We start from the raw sequence: 19,837 nt of genomic DNA on the forward strand, positions 1-19,837 counted from the left end.
TAAAAATTTAGTTAATGAAATATTTGTTTCTTACAAGGAGATGGCATATCGGTTCGAATTCGACTTCATTTCCTTTTTATTAACTTTTTTTAAATTAAAATATATTGATTTATTGATAATTATTAACCTGTGATAATTTTTTTTAAATTAATAATAATTCAATAATAATAAAAAAAAGTATGAAAAAAATCAGAAGTTATTAGTGAAATAAAATTTTATGTACTTTTCATTTTAATTCAAAAATTATTACACAGTTTAATAATTATTAATAAATCAATATATTTAAATAAAAAAATAAAATATATGTACATGAAGGCGGATTCGAACCGATGTGTGGATGGTTACAGATCCAACACGTTCTCACTTACCCCACATAACTACTTGAGCGATATGAAACAAAATTAATACATAAACTGATACAAAATGCTGATACGGACAAAAAAAAAGTGATACAATGTGGTGTCCACAACAATGCATTTGTGTACCTAATTTAATAAGTGATTTAATAGGTGTACAAGGAAATCATGTGGTGTCCACGTCAGATATTTTTATTGTGGTTTTAGTTTCCTTTTAGAATACAGAATAGGAGTTTTTTAAAGATAAGTCTGATTTTTAAGTTGATTTTCAATTACTTACGATAATAACATCATGTTCCGACGTTAATAACGACTCTTCGTTGTACGTCCAGGAAAAAATATTCAAAAAAGGCTAAAAAATTATATTTTATTAAAGAAAAATATGGGGTAAAAATTTGTGATATACATATATATTAAGCTGAAACCAAAGCTGGGATATATATATATATATATATATATATATATATATAAAACCAAATATTTTTAGCAAATTTAAACTTTCTGGTAAACGTGTTTTCGAGATAAGTGGAAAGAACTGTTTAAAACTGTGAAAAATAATGAGATTTATCCCTCCATTCCTAAATCCGATTGACTAAAAACTTTAGAATTTTAAATAAGTACTTTCATCGTACTAAAACTAAATTTTCTATGGCCATTAAAAAAAATTTCAAAATAACTAAATTTAACCTCCCTGTTTACTTACTTTTATCGAAAATTTAATTTCATCCCGAGGTCCTGGGTTCGAATCCCGGTCAGGCATGGCATTTTCACACACACTACAAAAATCATTCATCTCATCCTCCGAAGTAATGCCTAACGGTGAACCCGGAGGTTAAACAAAAAAAAAATTAATGTCATCAATGTCCCATTTATAAAAATCATTGGTCCAATTTTTGAAGAATTTATGACGAGCCAGTTCGGAGGTATAAAACAAAATGCGAGCCAATAGATATAAGAATGTAGTACATACATATTCGGAGATTTTTAAGTTGAAATTTATGAAAGTCCAAACTTGAAGTTTGGTAAAATCTCCATACCCAAAATTTTGACAGATCTATACAGTTCCTCCCTACAACTATGCGGCTACATTACCAATAGAGTTATAACCGGGAAATTAATAGGTATTATAATATAGTTATTGTGAGGAACGAGCATAGAAATGCCTTTTATTATTATATATATTTTTTTAATTAAATCGTTTCTACTTCCTTGTAAGAAGTATAGAAAGTATTGTGATGGCCAAAAATTTCGGTTTTCAGATTTAAACGGAAATATACATTTCATTTTGACCATCCCTGAATCAATTTTGACTAATTTCGGTGTGACATCTGTACGTATATATCTCGCATAACTCAAAAACAATTAACCATAGGCTGTTGAAATTTTTGATTTTGGACTGTTGTAACAACATCTAGTCCAAAATCCCCAAAAAATGTGATTTTGGACTTTTTCTTAATTGCAGTAATAAGCTCTCATTGAGAACTTTTCAACGATATATCATAAACGGCAGTTATTTTCACTGGTTCCAGAGTTGTAGTCAAATAAAATTTTAATTAATGAAATATTTGGATCTTACAAGGGGAAACATATCGGTTCGAATTCGATTTTATTTCCTTTTTTTTTAATTTAATTATATTGATTTATTAATAATTATTAACCTGTGATTGTGAAAACTTTTTTACAATAAATAATAATTCAATAACAGCAAACAAAAAAAAAAAGAAAAAATATCAGAAGTTATTAATGAAATAAAATTTTATGTACTTTTAAAAATGTGTATATGTAATTTAATAGGCGTACAAGTAGTCATGTGGTGTCCACATGAGATTTTTTATATATGCTTTTTTATTTAAACAAAATTTCTTTTTATTAAAATTAAAATGCTAGTCAGAGTGTCTTAGGATCAAGTTTTCTTTAAAATTAAAATCATTCCATTAAAACACCAGATTTGTTCTTCTTTCACATTTTTTTTTTTTAGCCTTTACCTTAAAATTATTTTCTTTCTTATCGTCTTCTTTCACTATGTATCAAAGAGCGAGAAATAAACTGAAAAAGAAGGAAGCATAAGAAATATGTTAATTGATATATAGATTTACTTAAAATTTTTAATAAATATATATTACTCAAATGCATTTTACAAAAAAAAGCCTTATATTTTTAATTTAGAACGCTAATGAAACTTTATAGAAGAACATTTATTTTTGTTACTTTTTTTCTTTTTAAGTTAAATAAGCAATCGACTCCATGTCTGGAATCTACTCTGCTTGAAATAATTTGTAATTAAATATGGCAGTTCTAAACTAAATAAATAAAAGAAAAATATTATAATGGTTGAATGCATTAACTATGGTACTTTACGTTGACATTCCGTGAGACAGTGCCAAGACGGTAACTGATGATTTAGTTCATTGCATACATGGTCGGGCAGATGCAATAGCAAATATCCAGACTATAAAATAAAATACTAATCCAGCAGTATATATCCAGATAAATTGAAATTAATAAGTCAACGTCTTAAAAAAGTTAATATTTTATTAAACTTAAATATCAATAAAAATTTGAAAATTTATGCTGGAAAAATCCCAGATTTAAAAGGACAACATTTAGAAAACGATAAATGGGAGAGCCACCATCGTATTTTTTTTTAATACGTCTGAAAGTCTCCTATGGAAAAATGTATTTTCCTCGTTTGGCCAATTTTACAAATAAATCGGTCCGTCTGTATGTCAGCGAGTCACTTTTAGTGTATCGAATTGAAATAAAAACGAGACAACTGCGTACTAAATTTAATTTTAACATAAAACAGACGCTAAAGTTGTAGATGATATTTATTTCGACTAATATTAGACGACAATTTTATTCAAAATCGGTCTGTGATATGAGAAGTGAGAGACATAAGCCATAATAAGCAGCGGTAGAGGTGCTAGCTCCGTCGGCATCGTTCACAGGCCCGCCGTGCCAGCTTTGCGACACTCCCGAAACAGTCCGGCTCGGCACCGGACATCGGGGTACCTGTGCGTGGCCCATAAGCTCCCTTTCCAACGATACGCGTAATTTATATTTCCAGATGGATTTGCGTCGGCTGAGGCTGACATATTGAATTTTTATACTTTTTTACACCTTTACTTTAATTTTTTACACACTTAAATATTGTTCAAAATACACTTATTATTACTTAAATCAATCTATCTCGACATACTCTAAACACAGACACACGAATCACCCTGCTATCACGTCTAAATCGTGAGTTACACTGAATGGAAATGAGCGAGAGCGCCAGTTTTGACCAATCTGCGCTCTGCTCTCTCCCCTCCAACTAGTTCGACAGTGACGCAAACTAAAAGTCGTATCGGCGAGCTGACCATGTAAGTTATAAAATGACACTTCATTTACGCCCCTAAAACTAATAGTTAGGGAGTTATTAAGGCAGGACGATATAGACCTTTTCGTTACGCTACAAATTTCTGTTCTGGTATCCGTATGTTTCGGTGTGATTTTAAAGACGTTTCAGTCAAAAAAAAAACTGAGTTTAGCAAGGAATTTGAAAAAAAACCGATTTGTCATTCCATGATAATCTTATTAACATTTGTAGTATATAGTAAATGGAGAAAATTATTCGAAAGGTAATCCAATAAATGATATCATAAACATTATTAGATTTAACTCAGTTTTTCTCGCCAATAATGTTTAATTAAAGTAGGTTGATAAAAAAAGGAAAATAATTTCTTGCAGCTCAGAAAAACTATTTTTTAATGGATATATTGATAAACTAGTTTAGAAATATTAGACACAATCTAAAAGACAACTATTTTTGTTATGGTCGTATCATCGTGTAGGATTACAGTCGAAATTTAACAGACGTTATATATTACGCAGAAGATAATTTTTTTCTAGTTTCATAAATTTGTATTTATCTATTATAGAAAAATATCATAAAAACTCAGCTCATATACTGTTATCGGTGAAACGAATTTGAAATTCTTATGATGACTTCACAAAATGTTCAAAATTTAATTGCATAAACACCCTTAACATAAAAATATTCGAGTCAAATTTCAAGTTTTAATGTCCAGATACTCCGAAGGTTCAAGTTCCCTAGAAAAGGCAGTTAAGTTTATATGGATTTAAATACTAGATCGTAGATACCGGTGTACTATGGTAGTTGGGACTCAATTAACCACACATCTCAGGAATGGTCGAACTGAGACTGTACCACTTCATTTACACTCATACATATCATCCTCTGAAGTAATACCTTACGGTGGTTTGAAAGGCTAAACAGAAAAAGAAAGGTAGGTACTCCGAAGGTATTTATGAAAATTCAAGGTAACATACGTAACCCACCGGGTTGGTCTAGTGGTGAACGCGTCTTCCCAAATCAGCTGATTTGGAAGTCGAGAGTTCCAGCGTTCACGTCCTAGTAAAGGCAGTTACTTTTATGCGGAATTGAATACTAGATCGTGGATACCGGTGTTCTTTGGTGGTTCGGTTTCAATTAACCACACATCTCAGGAATGGTCGAACTGAGAATGTACAAGACTACACTTCATTTACACTCATACATATCATCCTCATTCATCCTCTGAAGTATTATCTAAACGGTAGTTATCGGAGGCTAAAGAGGAAAAAAGAGAGTGGCTTTTGCGCAAGCTTAGGTTGACATATTGAATTTTTATACTTTTTTACATGTTTACTTTAATCATTTATGTATAAATATTGTCCAAGATACACTTACTATTACTTAAATCGATCTATCTCGACAAACTCTAAACACAAACACACGAATCACCGCGGTGTCGTGTCTAAGTCGTGAACTACACTGAATGGAAATGAGCGACATCGCCAGTTTTGGCCGATCTGCGCTGTTCTCCCTCCCCGCCTACCAGCTCACCAGTAGCGCAAACTCAAAGTCGTATCCGCGAGCTGACCATGTAAGTTATAAAATGACACTTCATTTACGCCCGTAAGACTAATAGTTAGGGAGTTATTAAAGCCGGACGATATAGACCTTTTCGTTACGCTATAAATTTCTGTTCTGGTACTCGTATGTTTCGATGTGATTTTAAAGACGTTTCACGTTAAAAAATAGTAAAGAAAGAAAATAGTAATAAATTGAGCGGTATTTTGAAATTTTCTGTAATTGCTTAAAGTAGAGCAATCCAGTCTACCCATTTTTACAACAAAGCTACTACTTAACAATAAATTTTACAATTTAGAAATTGCAATGAGCTATATAAGAAGAGATTTAATAATTTATAATTAAAGTAATTTAGCAAACACCATGGCAGGTAGATAACATCTCAGTTTTTCATCCTGAAAGTTCCAGGTATTACGCTTGGAATTGTTAATTTTTTACAAATTTTTCCCACCGTATTTCACGGATAGGTTTCTAGTTTACGTGGTGAATGAATCATACACGAAAATAATAAACAAATAAAAATAGAGGAAGATACTGTATGTATCAAGAAGCAGACAAAATAAAAATTAGAGAGAAAACAATACTACTCGTAAGAATGATACTTGGACAAAGGGAAAAGAATAAGGATTGGAAAATGGAAAACAATAATGAACTTTTCCTACAAAAAAAAAAATAAAAAATAAATAGCTGTAAATTCTTCGAATGAATCGTCAAATATTTAATTTTGTTTTATTTAAGACAATTTTTAAATCAGTAGTCAGTTTTTTTTTTTTATTGAGTTAGATAATACTATTCTATTTTTTTATAATAAAATTATATAAGTAAGATTAAGTAAAAACGAAAAATGAAAATATTATGTCTTCCCATATTGAAAATTAGACGTGAAGTGAGATAAAGTAATCAAATTTTGTGGTAAAAATTAAACAAAATTGATCCACCAACAAAAAATAAAATAAAATAAATTTAAAAAAAAATACCCAAAAGAAAAAAAATATTAGTACAAAGTTTGAGGCTTATTTTTTTAAGCCATCACTAAATTTTAAATGAATTACAAGTACAAAAGATCGAATTAAAAACTGGTTTGAATTTGGCGCCTTCTTTACAAAAATACGTTTCCAAGATTTCATTGAGGATATAATGGAAAATCTTTGTTGAGAACAAAGAATCATCAAAATCGGATTCCGATTAAAATTTATGCTCGGACAGACATTAAAAAACCCCACCGGGTTGGTCTAGAAGTGAACGCGTTTTCGCAAATCAGCTGATTTCGAAGTCGAGAGTTCCAACGTTCAAATCCTCGTAAAGGCAGTTACTTTTATACAGATACGAATACTAGATCGTGGATCCCAGCGTTCTTTGGCAGTCGGATTTCAATTAACCACACATCTCAGAAATGGTCGGCCTGGGACTGTACAAGAATACACTTCACTTACACTCATACATATCATCCTCTGAAGTAATACCTGACGGTGATTCCCGGAGGCTAAACAGGAAAAAAAAAATAAAAAAAGATAAATAAATACTGGTCAAATAATCTCTAATTAATGATCGGTCGGGCTAGAATATTTATTAGAAAGTATGTTCTACTTATTCTTTATCAAACCGCTAAACTGACTATGAACTTTTTTAGAATTTATTAAATTTTATAACGGCGTCATAATATAAATTTATATTATTTTGATGTCAATTATGTAGTTTTATTAATTATACGTATATGCATAAAACTTTGTCTTCAAAAATATGAATTATACGTGAAAGAGCCCCTGGAAATAGGACAAATTTCTTAAATTAATGAAAAAAAGAATTGGCTTGTGCTGTTTTTTTGGGAATCTACAGATAAAATTTATACAAGATGTTCTTTAAAGGTGAGGCCAAATTCTAAGAAGTGATTCTACTTAACATACTGAAGAAAAATTTGTCCAGTGAACTTTTATTATTATAATTTATATATATTATTTATATATATTTATTATATTATTTATTATAAATTTTATAATTTATTATAACCTAAAATTTTATGAACGAAAAAAACAAGATGGCCGCAATATGGTTTAGGCCTACTTTTTGTAATAACTCTGTTTCTTTGTCGTCGGATTGTTACGACTAAGGGGGTCGCTTTGTTTACAAAAAAATCCTTCATAATTTTTATAATACAATACAATTTGATAAATCTATTAATTCCTCAGATGTTTAAGATTGAAAAATTTTAACGACCGCCATTTTGAAATTTGTCAACAAAGAGTATCATTATTTTTTTCCTGTTAAAAAATGTTAGTTTAAAATAAAGTACGAAATTTTACTGCGTTATCTCCAACCGTTATTGAAAAATAATTCTTTTCATAAAAAACACAAGATGGCGGACAGACAGAAAAATATGCGTTTTAGGATTTATGTTCACTGGACATTTTTTCTTCAGTACGTCAGGTAGAATAATTTTCTAGAGTTTGGCCTCATCTCTTAAGGACACTCTGCATATTCTCTTATTTAATTATGTATTCCAAAGATTCTGTTCCTTACACATTTTAATATCTCCAAATAGCATGTAAAAGATTGTACAAGAGAAAGTACGTACCCTACAACAGACAAAATGTTTTTTGATCAGCAATTTTTTCTACTGGCCCAATAAAATAGAACGGGATCGGGGTAATTCCTACCATTTAAAAAAAAACGTTTAGTTAATCTGGTGCATTCAGTAAAATTTTATGAAAGACAAACAGAAAAAACAAACTACTGTACGAATTGAGAACTTTCTTCTTTTTTGGAGTTATTAATTTGTTCAATACAAGGTTTAATTATGTATTCAGCAGTACAGAAATACTCAACCGTGCAAACTAAACTCGAATGGGACCAACTAGAGATCAAATACGTTAAATTTCGTTTATCCACTCAAGATTAATAGATTTACATACATTAGAAAATACACATCGAAATGAGAATACGCTCCTTTTTTGAAACCAGTTAAAAAGAAAAATAGAGAAAAAGGAACATATCAGAAATAAAAAAAAGTAGAAAGGATTTTATTTTTCACTAGCAGACCCGGCAGTGCTTTGGTATTGCTAGATTTCAGTTTATATATATAGATAGATAGAGAGATTAAATAAACACAATTGAAAGTTTGATAAATCATTAAAAAACTGAACATTACGGTAATTCGCAAAATTTAACCTTTCCCTTTTTCCTTTTCACCCTTTCCCCCTTTTTCCTTTTCCCTTATCCTCTCTTGCCCTTTTTCCCCGCGTGTAAATCGGTCCAGTAGTTTTTTAGTCTATAGTGGACACACATACGATCATTGCTTTTATATGTGTAGAAGAAAGTCTGTTTATTTGTTTCGTAAATATCTCGACACCGGTGGCAGCAAACGGGTATGTTTTTTGCAAAAATATTTCTTTTCACGTAACTATTATATATTCTGAATATGAGCCAAATCATAGTGAATATGAGCCAAATAAATACAATTTTTCGAAATATTTCAACCCCGGCGCAACCTAGCGGGTCCAAACTAAATCAGAAACCTTCGCGGGTGTGCGCACAACTCACCAAAGTTTCATCGCAATCGGATGAATGGTATAAGAACGCTTACAGGACAAACAAACATTCCTTTTATATATGTAAGATTGAGCGGTTTTGATATTGCAGTATTACTGCTTCATCCGTTTTAGTTTCTCTACATTTCTTTTAATTTTTAAAAAGCATTAAGATACCATGTATTTCAAAACGAGTATCGGGGTTTTAAAGTAATGCAATTTTGTTAAGTTTTACTTAAATTGATAAATTAAATGAAAGAGCGACGGTTTTTCCTATATGTTCAATTTCAGCAGCATTCTTCACACGGCATACATCCAGCCGATAAGAGAGTTCATCCTTATTTTAGAGAGAGAGAGGTTTTTTTTTTAGTTTTATCGGCATAAAATGCTGTGGTCATTAGCTCGATGGAAATTTGTAGCGTATGAAAAATGTCACGCTTGACTGGGATTCAAATCCGGAACCTCAAATCTCGGAGAATTTACAAATATAATATGTGCAATCGCTTTAGTCATCTTACGTCTTCACTGTTATCCAGAGGGTTAACCGCGAACCAGTTCAAATTTTCAGTAGTATACTGCGAGCCAGTTTCAGTCTAATTTTGTATCTTGTATCAAATCGCTGTATAATTATGAATGAAATAAGAAAGTTCTTTTTGCTAGTTATTGCTCAGGATGGGTATGTTATAGTAACTAAACAGTTTACTGTGAAATTGATTAATAATGTCACTGAAATTAACTAAATTTAGATATACCTAGATGGTTAAACCATATTTAGAATAATTTTATAACAATAATAATAATAATAATAGTAATAAATACTTTTTTCTAATAATTAGGACTCTTATAGAGATAATTAAAGTTATTCATTTTCCTGTTATACTTTCATTAAATTACAGTTATTATTTATTATTCTTATTTCAAGGAATTACTTTCACGGAGGAAAAGAATAATCTTTAGCGACTATCTATGACTCCTTATAAACTTCTACCAGGAAAACAGCCATGCGTTCTTACGAAGGGAAGTATAATTTTACCGGTTTTTACCTGTTGGTAACCCTGATGAAAGCAATGTTGTTATTCAGCAGCAGACTACAGACAGTTAGTTAAACTTAGTAAGTGAGAAGTTATATAGTGTTGTTAAACGACGAACGAGTTCACTGAAATTTTTTATTAAAGTATTTGTGTTAATTTTTTATTTAAAGTTTATTTATTGATCGTTTTTTTTTTGTTTGTTATATCGTTAATTGTTTAGTGTTGAGTGTTTTATTGACAGATGTTATTTAGTGTGTGTTATTAACTACATGTTTTAAAAGTTTACAAAAATTTTATTTATTATGAAAACATTCCGAAGACGTCCCTTTCATGTAAGTTTTTTTTTTTTGTAAAAATTATTGCATATTTTTATTAAAATATAACTAATAAATAATACATTTTTAAAATAATTATATTAATGAGCTAAAATTCATTAAGCGTGATATTGTTATTAAAACTTTACAGTTTTCAGAACTTAATGTTTTGTTTTTTTCTACACGTGGACGATGTTTACGTGATGTTTACTAATAATATACCTTATAGTAATTAACTTCTGGTGTTAGCAAGTTTTTATAATCGCATAATTATTTAATTAAAACAGTAAAACTAATTAAGTACGTATTTAAGGCATTAAAACATATCAAATACCGCAATTACATTCAGTTAAAAAAAAATCTTTAAAAAATTGTATTATAGTATGGGAATATCTCTCTAAGTATGAAAATGTATATATTACAATTTTTTATTTTATTAAACCAGCAAAAAATACAAAGGAAAATACAATTGACTGAAATACACGACTTTAGATTGATTCTAAAACAATTAAGTAGATTTCATAAGAAAGCTACATATTGTAATGGGTACCATGATTTGACTTCCGGAAAATTTCGATATATCTTCGCATTTCACATTCCCCAGATCCCAAAACCACCGACAGTTCAAAAGTTTATAAATATATTTCACTTTCTTGTGGACACGATAACTGCAATAATTTTCCGTGAATCACCTTCAAATTGATACATAAAATATAACAACCCAAAATCTCGGACGAGTTCGTTAATGGGCAAAATCAGACCATGGGGGTAAAAATGCGGGGGGCTTTTTCGAAAAAACAAAACATCATTATAACTTTCTTTTTAAGTAAAATACCGAATTCATTTAAAGTTCTTACCGTTCTTTGGATAAGAGCCCAAAACTTATGTAAGTAAAGTCTTTCGATATCACCAACCATTGGCCCACAGGGTGGAAAAAATGAGGTTTCGAAGACAAAAAAAATCATACCTCCCTTAATAGGCATATTATCGAATCGGTTTAAAGTGGTCGTTAGTCCTCTAAAAATTACCTAAAACTTTTGTCTGAAACAATTTTTGATATGACTAACCCTTATGACAAAGGATGACTAAAATGTTGCTGGAATTATAAGATGATGGGGCTTATAGTATGCAAAACATGTGAAAATTTTTTTCAGATGAACCATTGTCGTATTGAGTAAATTTGAAATTTTCTTAACTTTAAGGTGGAAATATTTTATTATTCCCTACTTAGTACCGGTGAAATCTACTTCCGCCTTCCGACGTGCCGAAAGGGATTTTTTTAATTATATTTATGTTTAATTGTTAATTCTTAAGAAATTAGTTTCAAGGGATTTTTTTTTAAAACCTTATTACATTTAATTTGTATAGCTGCTTAACAGTAATTTGATGCTGCTTATCACCGAAAGTGCTATGTTAATTTATTATAGTTACCTTTTTTAATAATATAAAAAAGTTAATTAAAAAAAAAATAATAACACATGTAAATCATCTGAGATTAAAATGTAGCTCATCCTTTCCCTAAGAGTAATGATGTTCATTACGCATGTAAATCCCTATGGTGAAGATGTTATTCGTAAAACTGAATAAAACTTGGTTTTAGTGGGCTTGTTATCTATGCTGTTAACTAAAATTTAGGTCGGTGAAGAAAATGGGAAACCGCTTCCTTCCTCATTTTTGGTTGTAAATCTTATTATTCTTCTTAAACATTTTTATAATATTAACTGAGATGATTTATATCTCATATCAGGTCGCCTATAACTGTTTCGTTAGGTACAGTAGTCTCAAAATAAAAATATCTATAATAAATATTTATATAAAATAAAATATTTTATTTTTATTTTGGCCTTCCTTATATTATTATTATTATTTTTTTTTTTTTGAAAGGAACACATAGTGGTCTATCATAACGTTTACCCGGTTTCTAGCAATCACAGGTAACCAGGTCACGAAGAATACCATATTTGTCTACTTGTTTTTCAACTATTCCTATCAGCTGATTTCTGTGCAACTGTGAAAACCGGCTGAGAGACTTTTAGTAGTAAATTTACATTGAACAATTTAATTAACTTTTGATGGTTGTTTTTTGTTTTTTTTTATTATTATCTGTTGATATTCATTTTATATCAGTATAGTAATACTACCAGATTAATAAACAAATTGAATTAAATTTTTAACTGCAATTGACTAATTTGTTTTAAATGTCTATTTTATTATGTCATCGAACTAAAAACAAAATATTTTATTTGTCATGTAAAAATCATTTGGAAATGTATTATTTTTAATTTTTATAGATATACAGCGTGTTCGGAAAGTTGCTGGGCAGTATGCTTTAGAATTGCGTAGTCCATTCTGTTCTTTTAGCGTTAGGTTGGTTGCCCTGTGGGTTCATTGGATATTGTTCAGTAATAAACCAAGACGTCAGCTGTTAAGCTGTGATTGAACGTGCTTCGTTTAGTTTTTTTATCGAAATCAATATATGGGAAAAAAGTAATGGTTCTTTCGGTAGAGGAACGCATTTTTCCCGTTCAAAACGTCTTTCGTGAAGATGACAAGTATGCTGATTTAATGAAACACAAGTTTTCTGAAACGTTTCCAAATACTCCTGTTTCTCGCCGCAATACAATTCCAACTCTTAACGAAAAATTTCGGGCAACAGGCTTTGTTGAAATCACTGATTAAAATGTTAGACCACTTAAACTAAACGAACAGAAGCTGCTTGATATTTCGGATGTTATGGCTAATAGTCCGATCAAAACTTTTTTTTTATCTCGTGCTTTAATTGTCTTTTTTTTAAAGAGGTGGAGGAACCCCATTTACGGGTGCCTTTTACGGGCAGTGTCGGGCTCGCTAACAGGTTCCGCCAGTTATAACCAAGGGCGTATGTATACCTGCCCACTACCGACTAAACCTCCACCCCTGGCTTCCCCCTTCCTGGGACTGCTTATAAAAAGCATTTCATCCTTGATTGTCTTGGCCCATTTCGGCCATGCGATGTCTAGCAGCCCAGTACATTTCACCCTCAGTCTTTCCTGTAGTTCTAGCGTGCCGTAATTCAGGGCAGGTCGATAGATGCAAGGCTGTTTTACACCCTTGTCGACATGTCAGCACGTTGCTGATTTGGCGACTCCAATGCGGTGGAGGTGGCTTTGGAGATAGTCGTGCCCCTTCTTCATTCGAAACATTGTGCAACGGCCTCATCCCTAGGAAGTTCTATTAGCACCTGGCATTCGTTCCTTTTCGTCAAACAATGATGCCCGTTAACTCTAGCCGCCGTTTCTGATCCGACTCTCCCATGATTGATGACTTGATTAATTTCTTTGCCGTCACAAAAGGTATTGGCTTATCGGGCTGTTCCTTTTTAGCACCTTCTTTAGCTAATTGATCAGCTCTTTCATAGCCCGATAATCCACAGCGTGCCGGTGTCCACTGTAAAAGACTTGCATGTCTTCTAAAATCAACTCCTCAATCAATCCCTGACACATATTAACTTGATTTATGGAAGAGAAGGAAGCAATCCTATCAAAGTCAATGCGTAAGTTAGCACAGCAGCAAGATATCGGGTAATAACATTGCTGAAATTCAGTATTGAGATACTTGGGAGTTATTCTGCAAAGAAATTGTCGTTTCACTGAACATGTGTTGAACGTCTGTCATAGCGCGAGAAAACGATTAAAAGCTTGAACGTTATTATGTCAAAGCACAGAGCTCCTCGGGTATCGAAAAGGAGACTACTTGCGACAACCGTAGTCTCATCGATTTTGTATGCGGTTCCTGCATGGTGGCCCGCTATGACTATTAACAGGAACAAGGACAGATTAAAAAAGATACACAGAAGGGTATTGCTTGGAGTAGCATCCGCTTACAGAACGGTCTCGTATGAGGCCCCATCTGTGTGCTTTCTGGTGTTGTATTGTATTGTAACTCTGTGTGCATGTATTGTAACGAACGTGACGATGTAGAACATACTTTCCTGAATTGACAAAAATGGCAAATGCTAAAATACAATGCCGGTATTGACGGAAAGACTCCGAAAGAGATAATAGATCATATGCTCAGTAGGGTAGAGAATTGGAGAAAGGTTGTAGAATTCATAAGGTCAGTCCTTAAACAAAAAATTATAGATGAAAGGAATATGGGTTTTTAGATTGTAGTTTGGGTGGACAGCCTCAGCGGTGAGAGCCAGCTTGCTGAGGTGTGCTGGTTTCGATGAGCCGCTGAGGACTTCTTGGGTTGACTGTTAGGTTTTCTTAAAATATATATCAGGTTTAAAAAAGTAAACGAAAAAGATCCAAACAGCACATCACGACACATATGTATGGTGTGTTGTTGTAAAGGACAAAGTTAAAAAAGGAAAAAAAATCTCAAAACAGCCAACCGGTAGGCCTGACCTGCCATGCCGGAGGGCCTATTAGAGTAACAGACACTCCCCTGGGTGGCGTAATACCATCAAGTCGGTCCGGCCCAGGGGAGTAGAGAAGTTAAAAAAAAAGAAGATATCGTGCTTGCTACCGCACGTAAGCTCAAAAAAAGAACTAAAACTTTCCCCTATAAAGTAATACGTGTTCGAGAACTGAAACCGACAGATCATGCCAAAAGATTGAATTATTGCCAACGGTTTAAACGTTTTATTCCAAAATTCCGTATCCTCGACATTACTTTTTTTTTTTACAGATGAATCGTGGTTTCATCTTAGAGGGTAAATTAATTCACAAAATACACGCCTGTGATCGACAACAAACCCCCATGAATTACAGGAACAATCTTTATACGAAGCAAAAATTTGAGTCTGGGTCGGTGTGAGTAGAACGCGCATTGTGAATCCAATATTTTTTGAAAATACATTTAATAATGATCGTTATTGTGCTGTTTTAAAAAACTTCATTAGTCAGTTAAGAAGTAGAAATCAATCATGGTTGGTTTCAATAAGATGGTGCCACAAGCGCACCAACTAACAGGTCAATGACTTTTTTTACTAAATGTCTTTGGTGAACGAATCATTTCGAGGCTTTTTATGGCCTGCATGAATGCCCGATCCGATTCCTCCAAATTACACTGCATAAGCGAAACAAGCAGTGTATCGCAACAGACCACGCACGATTGACTTAATAAAAACCGCAATAACGGCGTACGTACGAGACATTCCAGTACATCAGCTGGTTAAAGTGTTTGAAAACAAAATAAAACATGTGCAGTGTTATATTGTTGTTGGGAGGAGGTCATTTTCAACACTTTTTATAAAATATTCCAGTTATTGTGATATCCGTTTTTATGAAATAATTAAATAAAAATACAAAGTAATAATTAAGAAAGTTTTGTCATTTTAATTCCATAATTCTAGTGCACAATAACTTTCCGAACGCTCTGTATTAATTTCTTTTCGTACGTTACAGATGATGGTGTGGTGTGTGTGTATGTGCTCGCGCGCGCGTATTAATTGTTATGTAAATAAAAGGCACTTTTCTTAGTTTAGTCAATATCTTTCTAGTACTTTATAATAAAACATTTTATAGAAAACATTAAGTAGGTCAAGCCATTTAAAAGTTCAAATAACTTTACATTTAAATGGGTGATTTAAATGATTAAAATTTAAATGTATAATTTTACGATGATTACATTGCAGTTATTTATTTAGATTTTTAAACTCTTAAAATAGAGGTGAAGATGAGTTGATATAGAATTAAATTTTGAATTTTTCATTAAGAACTATAATCTGCTAAATAATTTTTTCATTCTGTTAAAAGATGCATTAATAGTCATTGTTTTAAGCCAGTAAGAAGTTTGGTAACAACTAACGGCGTGGTTTAATTTATCAAATATTTTTAAAAATTTTGGGTAGCATCTATAAATTAAATTTTTGTGGATTATTTAAATAAAAAAATATAAATGTTTTACTTTTATTTTAACAAGTGATATCTCTTCAACAATATTGTTACTTCTTTCTCAGTGTTGTACTACCTGTAAAGTTCTTTCTGTTATAGATTATTATAGTATATGTATATATCTATAATATAATATAATTTTTAAAAATTCTGTACAAATACGCCGAGTTTCTTGGAGGAATATTAGCAACTTAATTTTTTTTCCAAAACGTTTACGATTCGAAGAGTCCTGGTCAGATTTGATATTTTTAATGTCGTTTCCATGTCCAATTCTTGAGATTATATAATGAATTAATCATTTATATATATTTTTTCTACCCTTGTGGCGGAGTAGTAGTGTCTCACCTTTCAACCTGAAGGTTCTAGATCGAATCTCAGAAAAGCTTGGAATTTTTTCCGCTGCAAAATTCATTTCTCATCTAAAAAGAAAACTATAGAAACCAACTAAATAAAAAATGTCTAATTATACATTGACAAACAATTTATTTGATAATATTTTATAACAACTAAATATTTGTGCCAAATTTTAACTTCTTTTAGTCAACGATTTTTCGAGGTACGAGGCAAAAATCGAGCCCCACCCGATATAAAAATCGGGTGGGGCTGTGTCGGGGCGCACGGCCGTTATTTTAACGTGAAACGTTACAGATCTTGGATGAAATTCCTCCAAGCGACAAACCGACTAACTTATCTGTACAGTTGAATGTTGAGATCCACCATCGTACTTTTTTTTTGGATAAGACTGAAAGCCTCCAGTGGAAAATAAATTCTAGTTCCTTCATTTGGCCAACTCTACAGATAAATTGCCGGTCAGTGTCAGCGAGTCACTTTTAGTGTTTTGGATTGAAATAAAAACGAGACATTGACTGCATACTAAATTTAATTTTAACATAAAACAGACACTAAAAGGTATATAATATTTATTTCGACTATTATTCGACGACAGTTTTGTTCAACATCGGTCTGTGATATTAGAAGTAGTCTGTGATATGAACGATGCCGACGGGCTATGCTCGCCCGTCGGCATCGTTCACTGAGCGCGCCGTGCCAGCTTTGCGCGCTCCCGAAACAGTCTCGCTCGCTCGGTACCGATCAGTGGGAGTACCTGTGCGTGGCCCATAACCTCCCCTTTCCAACGATATACGTAATTTATATTTCCGGCTGGCTTTTGCGCGGGCTGAGGTTGACGTATTGAATTTTTATACATCTTTACACGTTTACTTTAATTTTTTACACATATATATTGTCCAAATTACACTTATTATTACTTAAATTGATCTATCTCGACAAACTCTAAATACAAACACACGAATAACCGCGCTATCACGTCTAAGTCGTGAGCTACACTGAATGGAAATGAGCGAGAGCGCCAGTTTTGACCAATCTGCGCTCTGCTCTGTCCCCTCCAACCCGTTCGCCAGTGACGCAAACTAAAAGTTGTATCGGCGACCGGGCCATGTAAGTTATAAAATGACACTGCATTTACGCCTTTGACACTAATAGTTAGGGTGTTATTAAGGTAGGACAATATAGTCCTTTTCGTTACGCTTCAAATTTCTGTTTTGCTACCCGTATGTTTCGGTGTGATTTTAGAGACGTTTCATGTCAAAACTGTTTAGAAATAATGTTAAATATCCATTCATACCTAAATCTGTTAGAATTTAAACATTGGATTTAAATAACGTAATACGTACATCCTTCGTACTAAATCTCAACTTTCTAATACCACTATACAGAGTGTTCCAGGACGTATTCGCCCAACTTCAGAAACTAATTCAGGGCATCAAATGAGCAAAAAAAAGTTCATATCGACATAAATCTATTTTTCTTTGTTTTCCTCTTGGACGCCATTTTGTGGTGTTCAACAAAAAAATTATTTCTCTGGAACGGGTAAACTTTGACATTGATTAAATTTGACAAATCAAAGACTGGTGTCTTATTGTACAAATTAAACAGTTTTGAAACGTCATCTTTAAAAATTTCAAAATGGCGTCCATCTTAATTTTTTAATCTTCAATATATTTGTAATTATTTGTTTGATCAAATTTTTTACCTATGACAAAATTTATTATTTTTTATTTTGGACAAAATGACACCTCGTTTGTAAAAATCAGTTGACAAAAAATCGAGTTATTGGAAACAATTAACCCCCGGCAGTACGCTTGCGAACCGAAATGCAAGATGATAATTTTTATTAATTTACTACTGTTATTTATTATAAATAACTTTTGTTATATTTAGTGGAGGAAATAAAATCAGGCAAAAAATTAAAAGCAGCTTACATTGTTGTGCGCAAGCGAACTGCGGGGTTAATTTTCTACAATAACTCCATTTTTGTCAACGGATTTTTACAAATGAGGTCTCTATTTCTTCAAAATTAAATTCTTAATAAGTCTTGTTATAAGTAAAAATTTGATCAAACAAATAATTAAAAAGATACTGAAGATTAAAAAATTAAGATGGCCGCCATTTTGAAACGTTTGAAGGTGACGTTTTGAAAATAATTTTATTTTGTTGAATATTACACTAGTCTTACATTCGTCAAATTTAATTAAAGTACGAGTAGGTTTTTACTCCGTTTCTGAGATATAATTTTTTTGTTGAAAATCACAAAATGGCGTCCAGAAGGAAAACAAAGCAAAATAGGACTTATTTCGGTATGAACTTTTTTGTTCATTTTGGTTACCTGAATCAGTTCCTGAAGTTCAACGAATAAGTCCCAGAATACTTCGTATAAAAAATTCAAAATTGTGCAAATTATTTTTCTCTCCTATTTTTAATTTTGTCATAAATTTAATGGCATTAATGGGCCGGGCCATACATAGGATATTTTTGAGCCATTTTCGAAGGATTTTAGATTGAGCCAGACCCATGGTATTCATCAAAATATAAGGCAACACATGTACATACATCTTTCAAAAATGTGTATCACTTTTTTTTTTTTGAGGACTGAGGCTCTTGAAACATAGTCATTTGCAAAAAAAAATCCCAATTCCCAAAATTTTGGTCGCTCGCTTTATTTTCCCTTTATAGGTATGCTATTGCAGCAGGAATAAAGATATTGCCGGAAAAATAAAAATTACAGTAATTTTGATCACGTATATTTTTTTCTACATAAATTAATAAAGTAGTTTCTTTTTGTAGAATGGGTGAGATATTTGTTGTTCAATGACTAAATAATTCATTTTTTTGAATGATTTTACAACTTTCGCTACAAGAAAGAAATTTAAAACTATTAAAAAAAAATTAAAATAATGAACTTTTACATTTTAAACTACTTTGCGTGACATTAAATAGCTTCATCATTATTTTGAAAATATTATGCTATATAAAAACAAAATGGGTTAAGAAAAAGTAATAATGCATGAAACACATCTCATTGTAAAAATATAAAAAAATAAATTTCAATAGCATTACATTATTACTAGTAATTCTATAGAATGTTGTTATGACAAGGACTATTACGCTAGTAATATAAAATATCGAAGTGATATAACGAAAATAATAATTTCAATAATGTGCGCTGTAATGTTTTCTGTTAATATATTAAAGAATAATGTAATGAAAAATATAATGATTTTAAAATAATATGCCAGTTTTTTTTTTATCCTTAATACAGGATTAAGGAGTAAATGCACTCCTTAATTAAGGAGTGCCCAGCGCAGAATAATTGTATGCACTGGTGTTTTCAAAACAACCTCCTACGAGGTTACTACCGTATTGAGAAAGGCTCTCCGAATCGATTTAGTGGTGAAAGTTCGGGTAGCCATGTGGAATTTGGGAAGAGGCAGAGAGGCCGAGGTATTTGGGATGCG

The 19,837-nt window shown here is 31.8% G+C and overlaps 1 protein-coding gene across 1 annotated transcript in view; it reads left to right on the forward strand.

The window, feature by feature from the left end:
- Positions 1–9,901: 9,901 nt before the first annotated feature.
- The window catches only part of LOC142321417 (putative ferric-chelate reductase 1 homolog), a 237,390-nt gene continuing 227,454 nt past the window's right edge, over positions 9,902–19,837 (forward strand). Inside the window, exon 1 of the mRNA XM_075359487.1 lies at positions 9,902–10,161. Coding sequence (XP_075215602.1) covers positions 10,132–10,161 — 30 coding nt within the window. The 5' untranslated portion in view covers positions 9,902–10,131. The remainder of the gene's footprint in view (positions 10,162–19,837) is intronic.

The sequence above is a fragment of the Lycorma delicatula genome, chromosome 3 (assembly GCF_047948215.1).
Source record: "Lycorma delicatula isolate Av1 chromosome 3, ASM4794821v1, whole genome shotgun sequence".
Lineage (NCBI taxonomy): Eukaryota > Metazoa > Arthropoda > Insecta > Hemiptera > Fulgoridae > Lycorma > Lycorma delicatula.